This window comes from Melospiza melodia, chromosome 1, assembly GCF_035770615.1.
Source record: "Melospiza melodia melodia isolate bMelMel2 chromosome 1, bMelMel2.pri, whole genome shotgun sequence".
Taxonomy (NCBI): domain Eukaryota; kingdom Metazoa; phylum Chordata; class Aves; order Passeriformes; family Passerellidae; genus Melospiza; species Melospiza melodia.
In genome coordinates, this window is record NC_086194.1 from 32,888,650 (window position 1) to 32,915,269 (window position 26,620).

Consider the following 26,620-nt stretch of genomic DNA (forward strand, 5'->3'; position numbering starts at 1 on the left):
AGCTCAGTATTGCAACCCTCCTTCAGCTTCCAGGCAGCATATGTGCTGAGCTGCTCCCTGGCTGGCAAAACTTCCCAAGCCTGGACAACTACAGGCCACAAACGCCATACACTGCAGAAAGTAGCCACCTCTCGCTCTCACTTCCTGTTATCCTGATTCCCTGAGCCCGAATGCCTCCCTCAACCCACACTGCAGCCACTTCCCATGCTTTTGCATCTGGCTGCCTCACTGCTTCTGCACACTGCTTTCCATAATCCACACAGAATGATCCAGGCTGGAAAAGACCTCTGAGACCAAGTGCAACCTTTGACCAATCAGGGATGGTGACTCCACAACCTCCCTGGGCAGGGAATCCATTCCAACATTTAACCCTTTCTGTCAAGAGATCAGAATGCCTGACCTGAATTTCCAGAGGCACAGTTTGGGGCCACAGTCCTCTTGATGTATCACTTACAGCCTAGAACAGACCAACCTCCAGTTCTCTACAGCCTCATTCAGGCACTTGTAGAGTGATGCAGTCACCCCCGAGCCTCCTTTTGTCCAGGCTAAACCCCCTCAGCTCCCTCCGACACTCCACACAAGATTTGTGCTCCAGACCTGTCCCCAGCTCCATTGCCCTTCTCTGAACACACTCCAGCACCTCAATGTCTTTCTTGAACTCACAAGCCCAAAAATGAACACAAGATTTGAGGTGTGGCTCTCCAGGGCTGAGTAGAGCAGAACAATCACTGATAAATCTTACTGGCCACACTGTCCTTGATCCAAGCCAGGCTGCTGCTGGCCCTCTTGGCCACCTGGGCTCACTCCTGGCTCACTCTCAGCCAGCTTGTGGACCAGCATGTCCAGGTCCTTTTCTGCCAGGCAGCTTTCCAGCCACTCTGGCCCCAGCCTGCAGCACTGTCTGGGGCTGCTGTGACCCAAGTGCAGGACTTGGCACTTTACCTTATTGAACATCAGCCTGTCCAGATCCTCCTGCAGAATCTTCCTACCCTCCTGCAGATCAGTGCTCCCACCCATCTTGCCATAATCTGTGAGCTTGCTGAGGGTGCACTCAATCCCCTCATCCACCTCCTGAGACTGGCCAACAGCTGGATGTGGCACTATTCCCCTCCACCCTCTGGGGCCAGATATCCAGACAGGCTTTTTATTCAGTGAAGAGTGAGCCAGTCCAAACCATGGGACTACCAGCTTTTCCAGGAGAATGCCATGGGAGACAGTATCTATAAATGGCCTTGCTACAGTCCAGGTAGACAAGATAAACAGCCTTGCCCTCTCCCACTCAGTGGGTCACTGGGTCATGGGATGAGATCAGGTTAGTCAGGCAGGACCTGCCTTTCCTAAACCCACACTGGCAGGGCCTGATCCCTCAGTTGTCCTGTATGTGTGATGGCACTCAAGACAGCTGCTCCATAACCATCCTGGGCACCAAGGTCAGACCAATAGGCCTGTAAGCTCCCTGGATCCTCCTTGCAGTCCTTGTGCCTAGGTGTCACACTGGCTAACTCACTGTTTCTGCACACTGCTTTCCATGGTTTGGAAGAACAAAACCAAAATTAAATATACCAAAAGTTCTTTATCTTGAGATATTGGGACTTTGGTTTACAGAGAAAAATTTTCTTAACATTTCCTAATTTGTCTGGATCACCAATTAATACAGGTAAATTCATCAGAGTTGAAAGATTTGGCTTCAGTGTTTCAGTTACTCTGCTTTCAATTTACTAAGAATTTCCAACTGAAATTTATGGTAAGACATCATGGATTCAAAGGTATTGAGCAATAACCAGTTAGAACTTGTTTTGTCACCAATTTTTCTGGCATATTCCATCAAGCTTTAAAGATGTGTGCTGGTGTTTCTTTTAACTACTTCTTAATAGTTCCTGGCACCAACACAGAAACAGCAAATGCAATTACATTTCATACACTTATACTCCTAGAATCATGATAAACTCTTTTGGTGGCCTTCCCTGACAATCAGGATGAAAATTTGCTGCAAGGGCTTTTTGGTTGTATTCCTTTTGGCGTGGCAATATCAACATTCAACCAGCCACTTGTCAGAAAACTAAACAAAGTCAACAGGGTTTCTCTTATTCCACCACCTCACCACAACTCCAGCAAGTGACAAGGATGGCACAAGAGAAAGCTGGACTACCCACCCAGCTTAGCCATCCCAAATAAACACATACTGATTCTCAGGGAAGACAAGGCTCCTGAAAAGACAGGTAAAAGCCGACTTTATCATCCACACCCCAGTATCAAGTACTGTTTAATCGACGTTCCAAAGTGACACAAGACACAGAATGAAAGACAAGAAACCACATTATCAGTGGACTTAACTTTTATTGAGGGGAAAAAAAAAGCTTTACACATAGCTGTAGGTTTTTCCATCCATACTTCCAAAAGTTCAAAAAGGACTGGAAACAAAACTTGCTCCATCATTATTTCAATACCAAAAAATTGGCCATTTTTTCTTTCATGAACAGCAAATTATATAACTAATTGCTATGTTCAATAAATATTTTTCTCTTGCACCAATTAAGAGGAAATATTCAATGAAATACCACAAAGACCCCAGGAATTTAACAATTTCAATTTCAACTGTTACCCACTGTGTAGCAATCCAGAAACTTTTTTCTATAAAACACACAGCCTTAATTTTGAGTGTACAAGGATCTATTCTCCCAGTCAGTCAAATACCAAACTCTGATCTAGCTCAAATAGTCTACTTTCAAAGCAACTACTTGACAAAAAAAAATTTTAAAAATCCTCTGGTTCATGACTATCTAAGCAAATTTATCATTACAGAAAAGACTCAAAGTCATTACTTGTTTATCAAAGTAATAGGTAAACATTTTAACAGAAAGATTAACAAGTTACTTGGAAATGCAGGTTTATGTTAAAGTATCCGAGTGTGTATACTACATATGACATGCAAGCTTTAAAAATATCAATGCTCTCTTCTGATTAGTCAGGAGTCCAACTGTTTTAGAAATAAAATAGGAATGACTTCCAAAATGTATCAGCACTTTGGGGTTTTCTATTTTTTTGCTCAAGATATTTTACTACACAAAAACTACAACAATTACAATATTTAAGAGTATTACAATAAGAAGGGGTGGAAAATAGGAATACTTCAACTGAAAATATGTATATTCTAAATGAACCAAAGACTTGTGAAAGAGCTGGAAGGAGGACAAGAAAGGGAAGATGGAAGGGAAAGCAGTAGGGAAGCTAAAGATCTGAACTTTGTATTTAAAAATCAAGTCCTCAACTGTAACTCTTCTGATCTTCAATAGCGCCCTGGAAAAAACAAAAGGTGACACAATTACTAATTACACAATCATAAACTAACTGTACACATTTTCTCAACTTAACTGTGCCCAACTTTTTTTGCTTTCACATTCAGAACTCCCATTGACAATTCATGTAACAACGTTTATGTCAGCCAGATCCTGTTTATTCACTTGTATTTACTTACTTGGACTATAGGAACGGGATCTTGATCGCGATCGGTATCGACTATAATAGGGCGATGGTGATCGTCTCCTTTAAAGGAAATTAAAAAAGAAACCAAACAACATCCATTATGAAAGGAGCCTTATTCACATCACTTCTACAGAACAGAACCACTTCCTTAGCACTGAAAGACTTGGCCTGCATGAATGATTTCTGCTTTATTTGGCTGTGGCTTATGGTCATTTAACAAATGCTTTTATATTTCTCTATTTGATGTGTTTAAACTCTAAGATATTCCCAGACAAAGAATTTAATAAACTCTCACTAGCCTTACAAACACAAAGTGCTTTTCCAGATGCCTACAATTCTTGTTGAACAACATTCTCTGAAACCAGATAACTTTCAAAACAGCAAGATGGTTATGAAATGTCAAGCATTAAAAATCCCATCTACAAATAATCCCTTTTTAAACAGCAGTGTGTATCAGCTGTCCCTGGTTCTATATACAGCATAGAAAAATTAGTTCCCTTTTTATCTGTCCACTTGATTCCTGGGATACATAGTCTACACCTCCTTAACACAGCAAAATTAACCCCTTGCCCAACAGAAAAACCAAATTACATAAACACTGAATATTCTGACTACTTCAGTCCCATAAAACCTAAGGGAATGAGGCTCTAACACATAACAGACTTGTATGCAGAATATTGCTACAAACTGAGTACGTTTTGTCATCTGACTTTCCAACAAATCCACTGTTACAGAAATGAAATAAAGATAAGGTACCTGTATCTGTAGTCATATTCTTCATATCTGTCATATCCTCTGTCATACCCCCTATCATAGTATGAGTCCCGGCGACGACCCGCTCCACCGCCACCACCTCCTCCACTGCTATTAGGGGAAAAGAAAAAACAAAAACAAAACCCCCTTCATATATCTAGTCTTCATCTTGAGTTAAATTATTAGGTAGATAAATATAAATGATTTAAAATATTTATAAGTGGTCTTGTAGTAAATCAGACACTTAAGACTGTATCACAAAAATATACAGACAAAGTAGTTACATAAAAACACGTTCAAAATCTCCCAGAAAAACGAGGGATTTGATGGTAATTCCCATCAAAATCAAAGGCAAATGGGCACCTTAGTATTTCAGCAGGCTAAGGATACATTAATTGATCATGCTGGACATTATTTTTTATTAACAGGTCCTTCAATATTTCTACAAATCAAGATACAATAAACAACAGTAGGATTTAAGAGGTGTGTGTTAGTAATTTCTTGAAACAGAATCTAGCATTCAGTTTAAATCCACCAAACTCACTGTGTTGGCCTGCCCATGTAGATGCCTGGGGTGGGTGTATGTGCTCTTTTGGTGATTGAATAATCCACTCGAATCCTTCTGCCATCCAGCTCCATTCCATTTGCATGCTCCATTGCCTGCAGGAGAGACAAGGAACAGGGATGTGACATCTGCAACCTACTGGTAACTATGGAAGGCTATGCACAAACACATTTTCCACCAGAAAAACAAGCCCGGAACTGGTCTTGTTTAGACTGGTTACTAGTGCCCCACTGTGGCGACTGGCTCATCTCTTGTCCCCATGCCTGTGTGCCGGTGGTGTTACAGGGCTGCACTGGGGGGCCGAACTAATGCGACTCTCAATCCTGCTTAAGGGAGCACAGGCTAACCACTAACACAGCCACTCTCCCTAGACTTTATCTTCTACCCATCTGAAAGGCAAACTGAAAGTCAAACCAGCTTTTTTCTGAAAGCTGCATCTTTCCCAGCGCCGTCTCTGCCCCAGAGGGGACGGGCGGATTCAAAAGCTGTGCAAAACAGTGGCTTCCTGTAGGGTGCATATGGCCGGATTACTGCTCGTCGGCTGCCATTTCATGCTCTCCCAGCCTCCTGCCATCTCCCTTACAAGGACCTACTTCAGCAGAGCTTAGTAAAATGGCGGGTTCAGCCTACATGGATACCTAATTACAACCTTCCTCCCCACTCCCTCTCACAATAGCAGCTCGCTTAAGTGATACACACAAGGCTCTGCGCTCAGACGCCCGTGCCTTCAGAGCTGCCCGCAGCCCCTGCACGCACTCGCTGGGTGTTCCAGCCCCAGCTCCTCCACTCTGAGAATCAATACAATGGCCTTTAAACTCAAACCATCAAAGTAAGCTATTCAAAGGAGCACAGTGAACTTTTGAGATTTACATTCATGCAAAAATAACCTAAAAACCCAAACCCCAACAAATCCACAACAATTAATTTTAAAAGCTAATGATGGACTTGAAATGGTTTTTTTTAAATTTGCTTTTTGAATTTTAATAGCTTTTGTTATCTGCTCCCTGAAATACCAATACACACCACTTACTTCTCAACACTAAGCACAGCACTTAGTCCAATACATATTATTTCAATTTTTCATGTCTGGAGAAGAGACGCTGTTACAATCTTGAGTTAAAGAACATAACCACTTTGCTATTTTTTTATCTACAAAAAACAAGACACAACCTCAAAACATGAAGGTGGCTCTAAACAGAGAACTTTTTTTCTTCTTTTTAATAATAAAGCATTTATTCAAAAATCTCAACTCTAACAAGAGCCTCACTGAACTTAAATACAAATTGTAAAGGAGATACAGAAACCTGATATCCATATGATTTAACTGCTGTGTCCAGACTGGAGGTGACTGATGATCACTGATGTATTTATTGAGAGTTAGTATTTTAGTAATGCTGTTTGTGTCCATACTATATCGCCACCTAGTGATTTGTATTCCTGTACAAAACTAACTACATTTAGCCAACTGCAAGGCACAGCAAAGAGCATTTCAAGTCTTTCAATATACACTCAGGTATATTTTGTGACTAAAACACATTCCTCAGCTTTAGTCTTCTAGCCTTAACACTTTTTTTTCCCCAAAAGGATGATATAAATGAAAATAAATCTGTGTGTGCATCCTAGGAAAGTGTGTGCGCACAAGCCTAACAATGAAGGCTGCAAATATCTGGCTGAAAAATTACCTCTGTGATGAAACACATCTTTCTGGAAATGCAGTAAGTTAAACTGTAAGAAATTTTCTGCAGCATGGCATTTTCAAGTCCAGTCAACAACTTTCAGAATAATAAGCTTAGCTGACAAGCCACCTCAAATACAGAACATCTGGCGTGTTTGTCTTATTCAGTTAAGCCAACAAACACCTCTTCCAGAGGAAGAATTCTTTGACAGAGGGAGCAGCATAGAGAAGACCAACATACCAGCAAGAGAAATGAAGAATTAATTTTGAGAGCTGGCTGTTTGTTTTAGAAATACCAGGAAATGTGTTACATTTCAGTGTATAAAGATCATGGTTACCAGACTGCACAGAACTCCTGACACCCTAGTCATAATATCTAATGTCCTACCAAATATTAAAACATTTTCCTTTTACAGCTGTTAGCAATAATTGCCAACTAAAAAATTTTAAATAGAGAAAATCTTTAATAGATAGACAAAACCAATAAAGCCTCATAGTTCTGACTGCAGCCCCAAACAGGAAGGCCAAAACCTACAATTAATAGTATAGATCACTCATATTCAGTAATTAGCAACTGGAAATTGCTTCTAAAGAGAAGATTCTCTGCACCACTCTTAACTGCACACCTCTGGGTCTCTGAAGTGCTTATGCTGGCATTATTAGGTAAGGACTGCTGCAAGATGACAAAAAGCCCTCTCTGAAAACCTGAGTTCATGTAACTGATACAACAGTATTTATTTTGTATGAAGGCTGTAAAAATATGCAAGTGATCCTAATCACTGCTGCTTCTGCGCTTTATTGAAAGTTAAAGTAGTTTACAAGAAAGCTTTGGGGTTTCACAAAATTTTCTTACTGCATGTCATATTCAAAACAAATTTCACTTTCCTTTTCTTGATGGTTTTGGGTGTGCATGACAGCCATGTTAAGAATATTTCAGTGTCAAAGAGAAAAAATTACATATTATCTCTAAAAACGCCAGATTCTCAAATACTGTTCAATAAATTCTCAAATACTGTTTAAGATGATGAAATGAAACTTTAAAAAGAAAGAAATCAAATAATATTGGATTTTAAGACACACAATACCCTCTTAGAAACAGTCAACAATCTATTTTTATTACAACCGAGATTATTTTCCAAATATCTGAATGTTGTTAAAAGACTTGCATGGCCTTTGCAAGAGGGCAGTACGCAAGAACATAGCATTCCTATAAACATATAATAATAATTCTAGTTGCAAATTCTATGGAAAACTTGATTTTTGTAGGCTAGAATACACACCTACATGTTTGCAGTCAGAACACAGAACTAGGACTGGGAATGGCATAGGTTCAATCTTGGATCACATTTTTAAAGTTTTGGAGTTTTAAACCTTCAGCAGACTATCCATAAGAAGAAAACTGATTATCTATAAGGTGTTATTTTTACCAAATGGGCAGTTCCCGAACTACAGTATCATCTCCAGTCGCTCAAAAAAGTCAGAAAGCAATAAATTTAAGAAAGATTTCAAGGTCATTTGATATTTAATGCAATATGTACTGTTTTCTATATGTATGACCAATTAGGTAGATAGAGTAAAACAAGTTTGGAAACACAACTTTTAATTAAATGCGCAAACTTACATGGGTGGCTGGTATTAGTTAACCAAGAATTCACTAAAAAAATTAAGATAACTATTTCAATAACTTTCAATCACTACAAAGTTAACAACATACAGACTGAATATGCTTAAATAGCCAAACACAAGCAGTTTATATTGTGACTTATTTTGAAAATATGTTCTCACAACTTAAAAATAACCTCCCAAAGTACTGCCTTTTTTTTTCCTCACTGTAGTTTTGGGGGTTTCTTTGTTTGTTTTTTACTCGAAGTTCTTGTCTATTGCATTTAATGACACTGAAAAAAACATCATCTCCATTCCATCACAGGTACAGCAAGGGATGAAAGACACAATGGATTAGATTCTCCCCTCCAGTAACTGATTACTCATTCACTTCTGGATTTACTGAGAACAACTGAAAAAAATTCTGAAAAAACAATCTGATGGAATTAACAAAGAAACTTATCTTTTTACACTTGCTGCAGTCTGCCAAGTTCAATTCGAGTATCCATTTCACTTTCAAACAACATTCAATTTACATTCTCTAGTTTGAGATTTCAATGACAACTTTTAAACATATACAATTATGAGCTTCAGCATTGATGGATTCAATGTATTATTTTTAAAGCATACTGTAGAGCTTCACAGTCAAGAAACACAGGATTTTAGAGAACCAGAATGAAGAACTGGATGTTTCTACAAGTATTAGCAACTTCATGGTATTTCAGAGTCTCCAGAAGTCTGTAACTTGTAATTCCAAACATCTGAGACCTTCTAGTGCTCTTTTCTGTCTGGTATATCAAGGGGTTTTTTTGATACCATGAACAATACTTAAACCATTTTTTCAACAAGCCATGGGAGTTTTGTTCAATAACATTGGTTCTAAGCTAGTCTGCTTGCACCACACATTTTATGTTTTTCAAGTTGAACTGATAAATTCCATTATTATTCTGGTTTTTGGCAACTGAATGATGTTACTGGTTTGTGTTGATCGTTAATGAACAGCACTTCAGAAAATGGTTCTGAAAAGATGCTCAAAACTTTCTGAAGAACACCTAACTAGCATTAGAAAATTCCATATTGCCAACAGCTGCTGTAGCTGATGCTTCTTAGATGAGTTCCTCCTACAGACAGTACATTCATAGTAGCCTCAGTTGAAACAACTAACACTTCACAGTCTGAGCTACTGAAAAGTTGGTTTAGCAGCATATGACATCCCTGGTAACTGTAGTAAGAACCACGTCCCTAGAACAGCCAGCACTTTTCACTCATGATTTTCTCAACTTACTGTTAAGTAAAACCCTGACACAATCAATTCCTCCTCCATCAACCTAATTTTTTTCTCATCCTAGTACACAGAAGTTAGTAATCCTCTTAAACACAGAAGGAAAGTCCTTACGTGATGGGCAGATGAATATTCTCTATAATTTAGTGAAAACATTGCAAAACAATATTACAACACTGAAGACTACCTAAGAGAGTGTGAGAAACAAGTCTTGAACAGATGTTTACAGATACTGCCCTTTGCATGGTGCACACACAAAGGACTTGCACATTCTGAGGACTTGGAAAAGGGTGGCCAAGACAAGACACTGCACCACCTAAGGCAAAAAAGCAATACTAAATATTTTTAAAAAACCAACAACTTCTTGAAATAAAATAACTTTACAATAAATTACACCCACTATATACCCATTCTAAAAACAGGCACATAATGACAGAAGCTTTTCAAACAGGCTTTGAACAAGCTGACAGACAAGAACATTGGCAGAGCAAATCCTCAGGTTCCCATACAATCATTAGACACTCATCAGTTGTTTCCTAGACATCCATCAGTCCTTGACATGTACTGTCTGCTATCACACTTTGAACTCAAGACAGTGTCCACAGCATCTTCAATATGGATCAAACCCTAAGAATCCAGTAGAGTGTTATTTTGCAAACACTATGCAATAAAAGACATCTGATGGAAAAGGAACCTTCTGTCTGATCATGAAGTTTCATCTTAACCTTGGCAGGGTTTCAAAGAGAATAGAACATATTCTACAAGAAATCTCCTGGACTGGACACATGCTTTGAAAACTTCTTTCTCAGTCCTGTTGTAGTGGAATGTCTGAAGCTACTGTGATGCTTTGGCAGCTTCTCTGTGTAGTAGTTATCAAAAGCGAAGCTTCTGTTCCTCTTTATAATCAAGATGCTCATGAACAGCTAACAACAAGGCTGCTATGGTGTCATAATCTGAAATTTTAGAACAGTTAAAGTAAAAATACACTTTAAAACTGCCCCTTCTGTATTTTTAGGACACTGAGAAGTATCACCTTTAAGAAATGCTATTTTACATTGTCTTTGGAGTTCCAATACATCGATCTAGTTGACAACTTAAAATATCTTTACCACCATATGGCCACTGCACAACTTGGTTTCAGAATCACCACTCACAGCAACACTTTACTTCAATAACTGATCCAGTTTGTAAAAGTGGTAGGATGACAAAGATCCTGAGGGATTTTTAGCTGCACGAGAATCCATGCACAACTGACAGTAATTAATCTTTAAATTATGAAAGCTTAAACATACCTACTCACAATTAATTTGATGTAAAATTTTAGTATTACCTGTATTTCAGAGCAGGTCTGCTGAGAAGCTTCCCTATGCTAGCCTTTCTGAAGGGCAATAGTAGAGACTATGAAAAATCCAACTTTTTCTCTAGAGTTCTACTCTCATTTAATCCATCTATCTTTATATGGGGTTGTAATTTAGTTCAATATATCATCTCTTTATTTACATGTTTTGGATGTTGAAGGTTTGGGATTCTGGTTATGGTTCTTGGTTGGTTGGAGTTTTAAAAATTATTATTATTTTTAAGAGGAGTTAGTTACTCAGAACAGAAGTAATTCAAGTGTCATTACCTTTAGTCTGAAAAGTTGAGTATGCATATCTTCCAAACACAGAATGCTACATTTCTTTCAGTGTTCTTCTACAGAAGAAGAACACTGCAAAATTTCACACCTACAGCTGTCTAGCTATATGTCTGTATATACCTACTTTATATATCTCCCCTTTTTCTACACCAGCTGCCACTTACTGTCATCTTCAAATTTGTCCTCAAGGTTCATGAAATAAGTCAAATAAACAAGTTTTGCTTCTGTCCTTTTTGCCAAAATATTTCAGTTATTTAAATTCCAGGTATTGGGAGAGTTTGCATCCTTTCCCCCTTTTCAGGCACCAATCCGTTGGAGAAAAGAAAAATGGGTTTAATTACATTCCAAATTATTTTGGTTCCTGCTTAAGGCCCTAATCTTTACATCTGTATTTCTGAATGGAAGTAACATCTCTTTTTGATTTCCTTTGCATTCCAATTTCATAGCATCTGCCAAAACAGCTTTATGCTAAACAAATTACTTCATGCTATTTACATGGAACATTTTCAGAAATGCATGGTATCACGCATGACCATTGCCCATGGCAACCAGGGAAAAAAACCTACCTCTAAGGACATATGAAGCTTTTTAAAAAAAAAAGAAAAGAAAAAAAAAAAAGAAAAAAAGCTGTACCAGCAGACAAGACTGGTACATGGATGTGCCAAGGAATACTGTGCAAATATTTCAGATGCAAAATGTTTTAGAAAATAGCCACTTTTTCAAAATCCCAACAAATTCAGTGTGCAAAGAAATACAAGTCTAGAAGTGAGAACAGAGCAGGCCATCAAAGACAGCTGGATATACAGCTATCCATCCCATTAGTCTCTCGATCAACCTCTCCAACTGAGACTGCAGGAGAATACAGAAGGGACACTAAAGGAAGCTTTGTGTCCTTTTACTTACCTCTGTAACTTGCAACAAGCACACATATATACATCTACAAGACTACTCTTTCCATAAACTGATTCTGGATCATACCAGAAGTCAAACACAAGAACTTAGTTCAATCAAGTAATCCAAGTTTTTTTTTCATTTAATTATCATCAAGTAGCAGCAGCATTCTTATTTGTCAGCTCCTGATAGGTTCCAGAGCTGTCATTCTCCCTGCCTTCAATACTAAATGATCTATAAAGAGAGGAGTCGTATTTAATATCTCCTTATAAATAAAACCTGGCAAATGCACACAGAATCAAACAGCACATCTGCCCAAACCTATTAATCCATGAACAAGATGAAGTCTGTCCCAAAGAAAGAGATGCACACAACGCAGACCTTAAGTAGTTTTTAGAGGGTGTATTTACTTTTAATAGCAACTTTATCTAGGAATTTCAGTAAACGTGGTAAAGTTCACGGTATCATTATAGGGACAAAAAAACTACTGCTTAATGTAAATTGTGGTGGATCATAACACAGGCTGCTGTTCATATTCTTTGATTCTTTCCTTACAGATCTATTATACTAACAACTCTGTCTGGCTATTAACAGCTACCTGTTAAACAAAAGGAAAGCAACTGGCCAAGGCACAAATTGAGACAAACCCCACTGTTTTTCAAATGTACAATAACATGCCTAAAAGGAGAAAATACACAAGGAATCACCAGAATTTTACTTCAGAAAACAACTTAAAACTTTAACTTCCAAAATATCTCAAAAATACTTGGGATATAGAAGCCTTAAAGATTTATTTGCATTTTGAAGTAACAGACTAAAATCAAAGTCCAGAGCTCATTGGTGATTTAATATGATATTTAATATATTTAAGATATTGAGCATAAGCTTATGCTCAGTATCTGCCCATGTACCTGAACTCAAATGCTTCATTTGTTTAGAACTGCCACATTGCTTGAACAAAAAGATTTAAAATTAATCTCAGTGTGAGAATGTGCTAGTGAATACACACTCAAAAGCTTGTTGTCTTTTTTTACAGACAGTTAATGAAGATAATGCATAAAGAGCACACCTGAAAAAAGTAGCAAAGCATGCATTTACCTCTTTAGAGTCATCAATTCTCTCAAAATAAACAAAAGCAAATCCTCTTGACCGTCCAGTCCGCTGATCATAAACCACATTGACACCAGTGAGAGGTCCGTAACGGGAGAAGACTTCACGTAAATCTCTCTCAGTAGTGTACAAACTGAGACCAAACACTCCAAGACAGGTATTGGGATCTGGATTAGCCTGGTAACACAAATGTTCAACTCAATTAGTTTTATTAAACCCATTAAGCTTTCTCTACCTTGCACACCTAAAGATTGCATGGATCTCCAATAAACAATTAGTTTTCGTCTCTAAAAAATTATTAAAATTTGAATATTCTTATATCAAAAATTATAAATTATAAAAAATTTAATCTGAAGAAAACTAAACAGGTAATACACAGTTTAACACATTAACAGTTATCATTCTAATTGTAAGATTGTTTCAAAAAGCAACTACTTTCAATGGTTTTAATTTTAGAAAAAAGACCACCAAGACAAGTTTCTCATGTTGGTAAAAAGCAGTCGATAAAAATTAACATTCTGATATACAGAAAAGCTACAGAAGAAGAGGAACCCATGTTACTAGTATTCATATTTAAACTACCAAGGGGCAGACAGCACACACAAATCCGTGCTGCAGACAGGTCAGCCAGCCTGAACTCCCACCTTCAGCCCTCTTGCATGGTCATCACAGGCACTGTGAGCGCACACTGCCTCCAGCTGCCCACACTGCATGGGAGCACCTGAGCGCCTAAGCACAGGCAACTGAACTATCATCTAGCTCCTACTGAAACTTCCTCCACCTCAGCATTTCCTATCCAGTATACTGAAAGTCAATATTTACACTTGTAAGTTAATCTTTCCACTTGTAAACTGGATGAAAGGCACCCGATTCTTTCATCTAGAGAGCAACAAGTGTTGAAGGCCAGTTCTGTGAAACTGTAATCCAACAGCATGCATGTTTCTTTAGCACAAAACTTCACTCTCTATCATGATGTGGGATACTTAAAAAAATTCACTTCATCTAGACAAAGTCAAATATGTAATAGTACAAGGTACAAGTTGTCTTTTAGGTTCAAAATTTCTTTACATGCCAGAGAATTTGTATCTAATGCCAAATCCCCTGTAAGATTATTTTGGTCAAAATGTTTTTCATGTTTTTCAGTTAGGTGTCTGGCACCTGTACTACCAGATGCGGCAATTTAAAACACCAGCAACAAGCACAGAGATTTATTGTTTCTGCCAAAATAACAACTAGAAGCTGACACAACTGAAAGTTGTATTTCAGTTTCAGTAAGTCATCTATGAATTATAATTTATGCCTCAGTGCCTGCTTTTCAGCCTGATTCAAAGACTGAAAAGGTTTAGATCTTCTGTCATATTTTTTTCAGCACATTTGCTCAGGAACCTATTCTGAAAATAAGATGCCTGCACTATTCATATATTTGAAATTCCTTTCTTTCCATTTGTCAAAGTTCAAACTTCTGTTTTAAGACATGAATATTCTGCAACTCCACATTATAGCTAAAGAGCACAAGACTTGGCAGTTTGTAACTCAAAAGTTTGAACTATACACATCAAGATTTGTATTTTTTACTCCATATTTCAATGGCACTGGCAACTATACTAATTTTATTACTAAAATCCTCTAAGTATAATGAAATCTGTCATTTAAACAATTGTTCAGGTAAATTCCTCCCCACATCCATACCTGTTGCATGTTTTTAACATCCCTCTTACACTTAAACCCCATGAATTCTTCCAAGGCAAGAGACTACTGAGATCAGTCTGCAGACCCTAAGTGCCAAGTGACAACTGCATCACCACCACTGGAAGGCCTAAAATGATTGTGGATGACTAAAGGGCAACTTCTGTATTAGGTTCTTGTACTGCCTCCCATCAACCCAGTATGCAAGCTCTCTCTACAACAAAAGAAGTGGCAAAATTGCTTTCCAATTCTCAACCCCAACCACTCTGCTGTTACAAAGAAGGACACAAGGAGAAATCTCGGAATGACAGGATTAGTATTTTAGATTTTGGTTGGTGTAGCTATACTTCCTCCTGCTCATACAGAGACACCTCTCATCTATATTTTGAAAGACTTACTGCACGTCCTTTCCACAAATGTAAATTTTTCTAGTCTACTATAAAGATTTACTTATTACCTAATAACACAAGGCTTTACTTCAAGGTAAATCAAATGAAACAATCAGAAGCCTAAAATCACAAGCAACCTCCAACATATGCTCTATAAGCAAATAAACACATGGGAATTTCCTTCTATGGATCCCTATGTCAATCTTATCAATACTTTCAGGTTGCCAGCATACACAGATGTGGTCTCATTTTTGTAAAGGTTAAATAATTTTTAACAACAACAAAAAAAATCAGAACAGCTTAACTTCTAGAGCTGACTGAAGCCAAATGTCACCATACGTGCACATACTGACTTTCAATAGAATGTTTTTCAATTAAATTCTACAACTTCCCTGCCAGTTAGTTGCAGGTCCAGGAAGTAAGGACAGAGATTGCACCACACATACCCCCACTCCCATCCAATCCCTGTATCCTCCAGCGACAAACCAGCAGGTCAAACTCAGCCTGCAGTAACCTGGGCTACCCTGATACAAGGAGCAATTGTTGTGTCGATACTCAGCATTTCTGAACATGACATACTCTGCTGCCAGTGTGCCTTCTCCTGTTGGACATTGGCGAGTGACTGCGGCTCCTGCGCCGCCGGTACTCTGGCGTGTACGATCTGCTTCGAGAGCGTCGCCTATGGGAATGAGAATGGGATCTGGAACGGGTGTAACGTCTGTGCGAATGTCTTCTGGACCTGGATCTTCGACAAACAGAGAGCCTCCAGTCAGGGCAAATGTGTATGGCCATCATTTATTGAACTCTAAACAGTACATCTTCTAGAGAAAAATCTTTTCTTAGATGGTGTCTACAATATTAAACCCATTAAGCTTTTTCTACCTTGCATACCTAAAGATTGCATGGATCTCTAATAACCTGCTCAGTAGCACCATTTTTAACTCTTTGAGAGTACTTCTGACATACACTGAGGATTATATTCACAACAGCTTTCAGCAATTTCAGAGTTTAAACTTACATCAGCTTGGCTGTAACAACTGCACAGTGGCACAGAAACTAGATATGCCACACTATAAAGTACTATTTTGACTGAAAAATTGAAATATCTGGCAGGACTACAGTGCTGCAATATCTACAAGTAAAGTTTGTCTAGGCATGAAAATTACTCCAGACCAAAAAAAAAGCAAACCCCAAACATCTGCTCTAATCCTCAAACACTTCTTTGCAAATGCCTTGCTGATAATAAGCTGTTTAAAACAGGTAGGTAATCACCTGGCTAAACACTGCAAGAAACTGTAACATGAGTTGAACTTCGGCAATTCAGAGCACAGCAACTCTTTCAGTTGCTCTGGTATAAAGTGTATAGATGGAGAAGATGTATTACTGATCTCTCCCAAGAACTGGGAAGGAGAGACAGCGTTAAGACTATTCCTCTTTCCCTTCTAGTGCTACAAATGCTGTTTCCTGTTTTCTCTCATGGTTGGTAAAAGAAAGATTCAGCAGCTTTCCCCATTTTCATCAATATGTTGCTAAAAGGGAATAGAGAAGATAGGTAACATAAACCAGGTAATATTTATGGCATATTTAGAGAAAAAAGCCTAAGACATTTCTCTTCCGATCCATGCAAGCTCCATCAGACCTGAAAGCTATAAAGCTTTACCTCCACACATCCATACTTGGGGTAGAGAAGGACAGAGAAGACATGTGCAGCATTGAAAAATGAATTTAAATCTTAAAACTCTCATAAATTAAGACTGCACTCAATGCAAGACATAGTTTTTGATTATTTTTTTAAAGCCTCCAATGAAAGAATGTCCAGAACATTCACAAACACTGTTTTCCAGTATTTCCAATAGTTAGACAGCTTACTCTTTTTATGTAACCCTGATGCCTTTGCACCAGGTCGCACTTGACTTTTTTTACTTCCCCCCTAAAGGAAAGGTCCACACAAGAATTCCCCCATAAACAATTTCAGGAGAAGGAAGCAGCTTCACAAAATTGAAATGCAATCCATTTTCTATCTTCTGGAAGAGAGAAACCTACATATTTCAGCTGTGATTTCTACATTGCTACTTTTAATTATAGTATTTTCTCTATTTGTACCCATGAAATCATTTCCCAACTTTGTCCGCCTGTATGAGCACAAACAGGCAAATTAACATATCCCTGTTGATACGTCCCAAAAAATTTGTAATTTTTACAACAGAGGAAAAGAAACTTCACCAACCTACCAAAACAACAGCAGTAACACTGAGCTGACATGAATAACTTTCTGAACTTACCTTGATTTTGATCTTGACCTAGAGTGCGACTCAGAGTGTTTGGAAGCCCTCGATGGACTGCGAGATCCTGACCTGCTCTCTGATTTTACACGAGCAGGACTCCCAGCTGGAGATTTTGACTGGGAGCGAGACTCCTAACAAAAAAGACAGTATTAAAAATGGTATTGGTTGTGTAAATGCCTAACTCCTAACATTTAAAGTACAGTAATTCTATTATATTGATTGCTCCTGAAAAACAAATGGTTAGGCAATACCCTCCAAAACAAATTTCGTTTTGCTAACCCACTGTTAATATTGTATGCTTGCCTCAAATAGGTCCCTGCTTGAACCAGATCACCAATTCTCTATTAACTAAGTAATCATGCAAATTCATCTACAACTTGATCATACAGACACTGGAACATAAACCATACATTTACTTAACCTAGGACCCATTCATTCTTCCAGATTCTTTTAATTCTACTTCACTCTTGCTTTCTACTTTTCTTCATTCTTCATTGAGTTTTTCATTTTTCATACTTCGTGTATTCTTCCCCAATTCAAACAATTCATTATAGCCTTAAAAAAATATTCAAGTGCTTCTATCTGACCAATCTTCTGTTCAATTTTTTCCCCCATTCAATTTTAATTTTCTGATCTTTAATACTTTTCATTAGCCTTCTTTTATCTTGATTTATCTTCCACATTCTTGGAAAAAACTCTTCAATTTCTTCACGAACATTAACCTTAATGGAAAAAGAACATTTAGTATATTTAAGCACGTGGGGATTATAAAACTCTGCTGGAGTTCAGATGTTATCTACCAAATTGAAAAGCCAGCAGGTAAAGTGCAAGAAACTATTTTATAAAACAACTTTTTAAAAAAATTATCTTTAAAACTGTATAAGTGTCTATGTTCTAACAATAAGCTTACTGAGTTCTCAGTGTTTTACTGCATTTGCAAAGCTACCCTCCTCCCCTCTGAGATTTTTTTGTAAGATACATAGATACACTAAAAACTAATTAGCACAAATATATTGAAGCGTTGATATCAGTGATTCCCCCCCCTAAAATAATAACTATGTGCTTCTCAGTATTAAATATCCCAAATTTTACTCCTACAGATTACTAAGACATTCAATTCAACAGAATGGCCAAAGATTTCCAGTCAAAACCTATCTATGCACATACTTACTCACAAAACACATGCATATAGGTATAAGCAAAATAAATTATTATTCTTGCTACTTTTTCTTCCTCATTGTTATCCTGTTTTCCTTATATAATCCATATAAACTAAGATGTAGAACCGTATAGTTAAAGCAATCCAACAGAAGTAAAAACAGGAGGGGTTTTTTTCTTGCATGGTAAGGCACACAAGAGAAAAACTAGGAAAACAAGCAAACAAAGAGCAGGTTAGGATTTCCTCACATTTTATAGTGTACAGCATTTCTAGGGAGCTTAGCTATAGAAACCCCTACAGAACAGTATGCTATATACATTTGTAACTTCACAAAACACTTAATGAAAAATGCATACCAAGTTCCCCTCCCACAGGTGTCACATTTCAGGTTTATTTGCACGATTTCTCCGTCTGACTGTCTTCATAATTTTTTCTCTTTCTTACTCTATCCCCTTTGTCCACATTTGCAGTTTCTTTTGCAGTTAAAATTCTTCACTACCTTGGGCTGGGTTCTTTTTCAAAGATGCTGTCTTCATATTTCCAGACAGTAAATTCACCAGAAATAGAACCTGAGAAGCTCCTTACTAACAATTATTGCAGCCACACTACCATTCCCCTTTACCTCAATAAAAAGGACAAAGGACACATGGAGAATGTCACCTACTAGGATGACAGGCATTGCCAAACTTTAATAATGAAGGCAAAATTCAAAGCTTGGCTGTGAATGGCAGCCCATACAAGCCTTACGAGGATAGCTATGTACTGAGCTAACTACAGGACTTCACTGAAATAAATTATGTACATGCCTGTAAATATTACCAAATTCGGTGGCTTGACATTTGGAATTCACTGTTTGCAATAAACAAAAATTTCTCTTATAACCACTAACATTACTTTTTTATCACCTCGCCTCTTTGTACTCTTCAATGTCTGACAGCCTCCTAAATTCTTCTCTTTATAACTCATCACTTGCAACAACTGCCAATTTCTCTGGGAACTATTTGTATTTCTCTCCCTAGTAAAAAATGATCAGTAATAAAGAAACACATTCAAAGTTACATCAGATTTTAAAAAACACCCTTGAATATAAAAGACAAAGAATTCACCCTCCTCAGACACTCCTTCTTCATAAGGATACTGCATTGTCCATACTTTTTACATCTGAAAGATCAATTCTTGAACGGGAACTCTGGAAACTAGAACAAAAATACAACCCCCACCCCATCCCCAGATCCTGCACAATCTATAAGTGTTGGGAGGTGCCAAAAGTACCATGGACACAATTGCTCAAGTCAGCTTAGTGTTCTTAGCTGTTCAACTGAAGCATCTTACAATACCACCCATAGAGTCTTTAATAATATCAGCTATGACACCAAATCTATATAAAGTTGACAAAAGCAAATATTACATACTTCCAAATTAACCTATATGAAATTACCTGGTTTAGTCCCTTATGGGTTATATTCACAAATACACAACTTGAAAACTGCTGTGACAGAGGGGACCATGTAAATTCTCAGAGATTCTGACCTTCCTCAACCAAGTAACTGTGGATATAAGCTGCAGCTGAAGAGAGATTACCTGAGAGCAGTTGCACACTGTCACTGGGAAGCAATTACATCTCATCTTCTAATGCAACATAGTTCACCTAGTTACAATTCCTACAATGCTTCTAAAGGAGACTGAGAGAATCACAATAACTTGCAAAAGTTTAAGGACTTAAGGATGATGCTGAGAAAGTGCCTAGTAATATTTATATCAGCAAAACTACAGGCAGGGATTAAGGGATTCAGAGCTTCAAGGAATCACCAAGAGAGATTTTAGAGAATTTTTCTTCTCTACTTACCACTATAATCAAACAATTAGCAAGCTGTATATTAGTCTACACCACAGAACAACCCAATTGTTCTTCATGAACCACTTATATCCATTCTGCAATATGTATGACAAAAGTACTCAACACTCTTAGTATGTCATCTTTAACATAAGAAAGCAGACAACTCTATTACCCCAATGCACTGAAATACCTCAATTTTGTACCAGCTTAAAGCAACCTATGCATTCTCATCTTAGCTCTGTTATTACCACAGAAACTAAATATTGTGTAGGAGAGAAAACACTAGAGTTGCACTTTGGATCGTCAGCACCACTTTCTCATCTTTCTGTCCTAAAGACCCTTAGTCATTCAAGGGCCACAGATGAGACTCAGTGTAAACTCAGCTCCTCATCCCACCACCTTCCTACAGACAGTACCTATCTTAAAGCCTTGGGCTTCCTTATGCAGCTGTCCAGTCACTACTTTCACCCTTGCAAACTTGTAGGCAGATAATTCACTATCCCCATGTCAAACTATCTAAGTTTGCTGCCACTAGAGTCTGCAGGAAAAGAAATAGAACTTCATAATACTCTTCAGATCAGACTTGTCTTTCAAAATAAACCCTGCATCTGCCACTAACACTTTTCCAGGAAACACCTCTCCCCAAAACACCAAAAACCCACCCACACAAAAAACCCCAAACACCCTCCCCCCTGCCAAAAGTAATTACAAAAAACTGAACTCAGTTGTAAGAGTGTGCTTCTTCAGAGTAAGATGTAGTGGTTTCCTCAAATACACACCAGGAAATGGGACTAATGATTCACCAAGAATTGGAACTTGGAGCCAAAATTGTAGACAAACACAAAAATAAAAAAAATTTGCAGATTCAGTTACTGATTCTCTGGATTAAATGCTTCTAGCTGCGCATTTTAAGAGAGTACTGAGGAGTATTTTAATCCTTGTTATCTTCCTTCATTCCCAGGAAGTAACAAACCAAAGTGATGTCTCCTCCACCCCCACTACTCCATGATCACATAAACCCCAACACTGAGCAACTACCAACAACTTCAGATGATCCATCTGAGCCAGGCATCAGTCAGTCCATGTATTTCATCCATACTGATAAAACTGCTTAACTGATCAAAAAGTTCTATCTACCACTTAAATTCCTTGAGTCTTTCAAAAGAAATCCCACTTTCCAATGTCATTACTGTTTTAAAAGCATTTAAACACTTCTATACAGAGGAGAACTGCAGAAGTCTTGAAGAAGTACTTTCCATTTACCACCCATCAAAAGAAGGTATGATAAAGAACACGGGGGGGGGGGGGGGGGCACCCACAACAAACAAAACAAACAAGTGACCAACCAACCAACCCCTTTGTCAAACCAACCAACCAAAACAATCTCATGTTCTTTCACACTACTCTTCTGTCCTGAACTTGTCATTCCTTACCCTAACTCTCACCTTACAATTTCAGAGTATGATGAAAGGCTATTAAAATTTAGAGTGAGATGCTAACTAAAAATAATGACATAAGTTTAAACTAAGCTTTCTATAGCAAAGCATGGGAAAAAACCCCCAAAATATTAAATCCCACAGAAATTTCAGGTGAAATTCAATTGACCTGGAGTGAAAAGAAAAGGATAGGACAAGTGGTCGAGCAATACCATTTCCAAAAATCTTGTTAAAAACTCCTGCCCAAACTAAAAAAAATAAATGAAGTCAAACTCTATTAAAAAGGGACAGAAAAATATAAGCAGTCAAAAAAGAAACATGAATTTAGCAGCAGCCCACATTCACCAGATAAAAGTGTTAAGCTAGTGACATCCCATTTATGAGGACAAGATTATATTTTGGCAGGAATCTACCAACCTTCTTTGAAACTCAGAAGTTAAATCCTTTTTGTTTCATACTGTGATCTGTCATTATACTAAAAAAAAAAAATGGATCCCTTAATTAGCTAATCTTCTATGACTATGTCAATAGTACACATAATAAGCTTCTGTATAAAAAGCATCTTTTAAGTTGCTACCTAGAAGACATGGATATTTTAAAAGTTACTAACATAAGCAAACTTTATGTATTTCTCAATGATCCCACTTATGAAAAGAAAGAAAAGGCTTCAGCAATAAACTTTTTGAAATTACAAGCTCATCTTCTCACTGAGGCTTGAAAGTCACCTCTTAAGGGAGGGTTCTGTAGTCATTCCTCTACCAGACACGGAAGACAGCAAAAAAAACGTGTTCAAAAGGAGCGGTTTTCCTAGCTGGCAAGGTCCAGAACAATGCAAAATTTATGAAGCTTGATTAAAACAATAACAATGAAAAATCAGGCTTGCAGAAGAAAAGCCTCACACACACTGTCATCAGCCGCTGCAGGGCGATCACAGCACTCTCCAAGGGAATGCACAAGGCCTGAGCACCAGCAGTCCATTGTGCTGGTGTTTGAAAAGGTGTGGGAAGCAACATTCCTTCCTTTCCACAGAGGTGGCAGGCTGCCACTGCAGGAGAGGTGTAACACAATAGCTAAGCAAGCCCTTGGGGCTTTTTTTGCCAAAGAAATAATCTCAAAGTTGATCAGTTGGGTAATTCGTAGGTATCTAGGTATTTTGCATCCAAACTTCAGGAAGCAAACACAAGGCACTCTCCCAGCTGAACTAACCCAAAAGCCACTTGTGTACCTGTGAAATCTGCACCCTCCCTTCAGCAGGATGGGCCACGTGCAAACCGCTGCATTTCTTGAAGTGGTTTATTGCATTACACTATTTATTCCACTGTAAGACCCTGCACACAGCAGCACCATTAGAAGGAAGCCAATCAATACAGAGTTGTAAAATGGAATTTTACCTTTGTGGTGATAAAAGGTTTTGCCTATGTAGACAAACAACACATTAATACTGGAGAAAACTACTAAACGGTTAAGATTACAGAAATTAAATGTTACCAGAAGCTCAACAGAAAAAACTGATCAAAGTTTCAAGTGGAGCTACTCAAGTGCAGGTTTGTTCAGACTCCCTTCTGTTCATTGCTCTGGGAAACATCTAAAGTTGCACCACGGATTGAACACCAAATAAACAATAGCCTAATAAAAAAATAACAAAAAATATGAAAGGAAGTAAGAGTTACCTGCCATCTGACAGAAATAAAAGATAAAAAAACCTCATTTGTCTAATCTGCTCACAAAAAACATTCAATGGTGATAAAATACTTTGATGTTTCCAAAGCCAAGTCACTGGATAAGAAACACAATTTAAAATATTTTATTATTCTTAATGTCCATAAACTTAGCTCTAGCACATCCACTGTATTTTTAATTCCTCTGTAAATTTCTTTCTATTAAATCACCTTGCTTGAGGAGGGGGCTTTCTTCTGTTCAACCAGGCACAGTCTTAACACAGAACTTGCTTGAAACAAAGTTGAACTTGCTTGAAACAAGTTGAAACAAAATGACAGAAAACCAGAGCAGATGTTGATTAGTCTGAGCATATTTGATAAACATGTGCTTTAAAAAAAAAAAAAGTCAATAAAGGAGTCAGTTCAAGAAGGAAAAGCTCTACAATGATTTCACACACAATACTTTAGAAATGGAAGTTTTAAAGAGTACAAACTAAGCAATTTAATTGAAAGTTATTTCCATCATTATTAATAGCCTATTCAGACAAGTTAATATGATTTTAAAATCATAAATTAGAGGCAAAGCACATACAGTATCTTACTGTTGATAAAATTAGCATTTAAAACAATTCTGCTGATACTCAACTTTCACTGAAGTGCTTTTGGGACAACATGCATTTACACAGATGAAATATAAAAGACCTTAAACTAAACTTAAAACACCCTTCCTCTCTCGCATTCAGTTTTTAAAAACACATCACACTAATTAGCACTTAAACTGACAGGGGGTGGAAGAATTGAAAGGGTACTCAGAATTCTTATTCGTGCCAAATTCCATGAAAACAGGTTCTTTACAAACTTCCTTGCAGTTTCTGCAGTTCTCTCTCTCAATGAAAGCTTCTGCTTTCCTCTCAGTGCCCAGTGCCTGGATGCAGCAAACTGAAGCAGCAGGACATTCAGTGTCTGACAGTCCTGTCTGACTGGGAATAGCAGACTAAACACTACAGCCTCAAAGTTCTAGCTGCTTCATTTTATGCCTGTGAGCACTTCCAATGGAAATAAAAAACAAAGCATTACTCTGAAATAGAGTTCCTTATTTCAAGAATGTTAGTACCATCACAACAAAGCAGTATTACTGAAGAAAAAAAAAAAAAACAGAAAGGCTTACAAATGTTCTTCAGTAGAACCACAAAACTCCCAACTAGAAATCAATCAAGTACCTGCCATTATGCTCAGGCATGCCTTATTGATTGCGAATTTCAGTGTAGGGAGCAAAAACAAACGAAGTTTTCCAAATGAACACTCAACAGAGTCAGCAGTTCTTTCCAACAGGTAAATTTTCCATCACAAAAAACAAAAAAAACAGAACAACTGATAAGCAGAAGTCACAGAAACTGCTACTGTAGGACTTTTCAGACTTCATGCTCTCTCACAACATTTTACTTCTACATCTGGAAGGAGGTGGTGTGCAGAAATGCTGAAAGTCCAGAGCTGTAACAGCTTTGTAACAAAAACAACAGACCCATCAAAGAGCCCAATACCGATGTTCTGACAACTAACCTAACTCAATTTCTTTCCTCACAATAACCCACACTAGGCATACAGACAAGAAAATAACCCTTAAAGTTACAAATCTTGACTGTAAAATGGGAGATTACTGTCATCTTAAAAAAGAGAAAAAAAGCAACCAAGCACGCTCACTGCTCAAGTTTCTGAAACTTAGCTGTTTCCCCTTCAAAGATCTGTTTATTTACCCCAATACTGCTTAGCTACCCAGCCACCTTTTGTCCAAGCAATCAACACAAGGCAAGGTTTTGTTTACCTCACGCGAGGAAGCAGCAGCAGTTATTGCATAGCTAGGTAAAGAACTTGCAGTCTATAGATTGTTTTTTAATCACCACAAAAATGGCAACAATAGTAATGCAAAAATAATTTGTGGAAGGTAATGCCGTTTTTCCAAGATTTTATTGCTTGTTTCCCCAGACAGCAGCTATGTATGTAACTGCAAGGCTGCTGTCGCTGGATCATCAGAGTCACCAAGGGGATGCTCAGGTGTTCTTCTAAAAAAATCTCTTAAAAGAACAAACAAAAAGAAAACCTCTGCAAAATTAAAAAAAAAAAAGTAAATTGTGATGGAGGAGCACACATTTTGTTCCTGTTTCAAGCAGCTTCTAATCCCTGCTTGCCTTGATCATCACTAAAAAAAAACCCCAAAACCACAAAAACAATAAAAATGGAAGGGACCTGTCACACGTGTACGTGAAAACCCGCAGCCATCAGAGGGAAGACACAGGCCTAACGAGGTTACAAAGCCACAGCAGCTCGCTGGAAGCCTTCAGCTGCACGATCGATGACTTTCAATGGTTTAATAACGACGGCCGGAGCTCCCCAGTGGCGGAGGGGGCCCGGCCCGAGGCAGCTCCCAGCCAGGAGACACCGCTCCCCTCGCACAAAAGGACGCGCGGCTCCCTCCTCTTTCGGGCGGGAGGAGGCCCCGGCGGCCCGGCCGGGGAGCGGGAACGGGCAGGACAGCGACCCCCGGGCCCGGCGGCAAGCAGGCGGCTCCGGACCGCGGGAAGGGAGCAGAGCAGCGGGGAGGAACCCCGGGGCTCCAGCAGCGCTGTCTGCACAGGCTCAGCCTGCGCTGGCTGGGCAGGGGCCGGCCCGCAGCACCGGGAGCCGGCGCCCTCAGCCCGCCGGGGCGATGGGAGCAGGGACCGTGTGAGGAGAGACGCGGGCAGCGGAGAGGGACCCGGGTCGTCACCCACGGCCCAGGCAAGCCTCGGGCGCCCGAAGGAGCCATTTTAGAGCCAAGATGCGCTGCCCCCACCCCCGCTAGGCCCGAGGACGCCGAGTGCCGCCACCCACCGCCCCCGGGTCCGATCCCCCCCGCGACACGGCCCGCGCAGGGGAGGCCACTCACCCTCCCCTCGAAGTTGTTCTCCTCCACGTCGCTCATGTCGGCAGAGTCCTGGCCAAGGGGCTGGGGCGAAAGGGGGACGCTAGTCCCGATTAGCAACAACACCCACGGCCGCTGTTACCGCCACCGTTACCGCTATTGCCGCTATTACGGGCACTACCACCACAACCACCTCCCGCCCGCGCCTCCCGCACCGCCGCAAAATGGCGCCGCCGCGGCCGCTCCGTCTGCGCCCGGCACCGCGCTCGGGGCG

The 26,620-nt window shown here is 38.9% G+C and overlaps 1 protein-coding gene and 1 long non-coding RNA gene across 4 annotated transcripts; both read right to left on the reverse strand.

The window, feature by feature from the left end:
* Window positions 1–2,317: 2,317 nt before the first annotated feature.
* TRA2A (transformer 2 alpha homolog) lies at window positions 2,318–26,579 on the reverse strand. 3 transcript variants are annotated; one of them, XM_063153212.1, is made up of 8 exons: window positions 26,371–26,579; window positions 17,355–17,488; window positions 15,652–15,811; window positions 12,986–13,174; window positions 4,781–4,896; window positions 4,240–4,347; window positions 3,476–3,543; window positions 2,318–3,297 (listed from the first exon to the last, which is right to left on the reverse strand). In XM_063153212.1, the coding sequence occupies exons 1-8, from the start codon at window positions 26,404–26,406 to the stop codon at window positions 3,287–3,289; spliced, it is 822 nt and encodes a 273-aa protein (XP_063009282.1). In that variant the 5' UTR covers window positions 26,407–26,579; the 3' UTR covers window positions 2,318–3,286. The 3 variants fall into 3 exon arrangements, with proteins under 3 accessions (XP_063009282.1, XP_063009274.1, XP_063009265.1); XM_063153204.1 differs by having other exon boundaries at window positions 4,240–4,344; window positions 15,652–15,817; window positions 26,371–26,577; XM_063153195.1 differs by having other exon boundaries at window positions 15,652–15,817; window positions 26,371–26,577.
* LOC134416511 (uncharacterized) lies at window positions 18,192–26,362 on the reverse strand. The gene is made up of 2 exons (XR_010027287.1): window positions 24,668–26,362; window positions 18,192–23,758 (listed from the first exon to the last, which is right to left on the reverse strand). It is a non-coding gene; the product is annotated as an uncharacterized LOC134416511 (long non-coding RNA).
* Window positions 26,580–26,620: the final 41 nt, after the last annotated feature.

Bases quoted from the DNA above. Each gene is read 5' to 3' on its own strand.
- TRA2A (XM_063153195.1), bottom strand. From the start codon at position 26,406: ATGAGCGACGTGGAGGAGAACAACTTCGAGGGGAGG. The intron at 15,818-17,354 runs GTAAGTTCAGAA...TGTTTGTCGAAG, and splicing joins AGGTCAAGATCAAAATCAAG to ATCCAGGTCCAGAAGACATT. The intron at 13,175-15,651 runs GTATGTCATGTT...TTGTGTTACCAG, and splicing joins GAAGGCACACTGGCAGCAGA to GCTAATCCAGATCCCAATAC.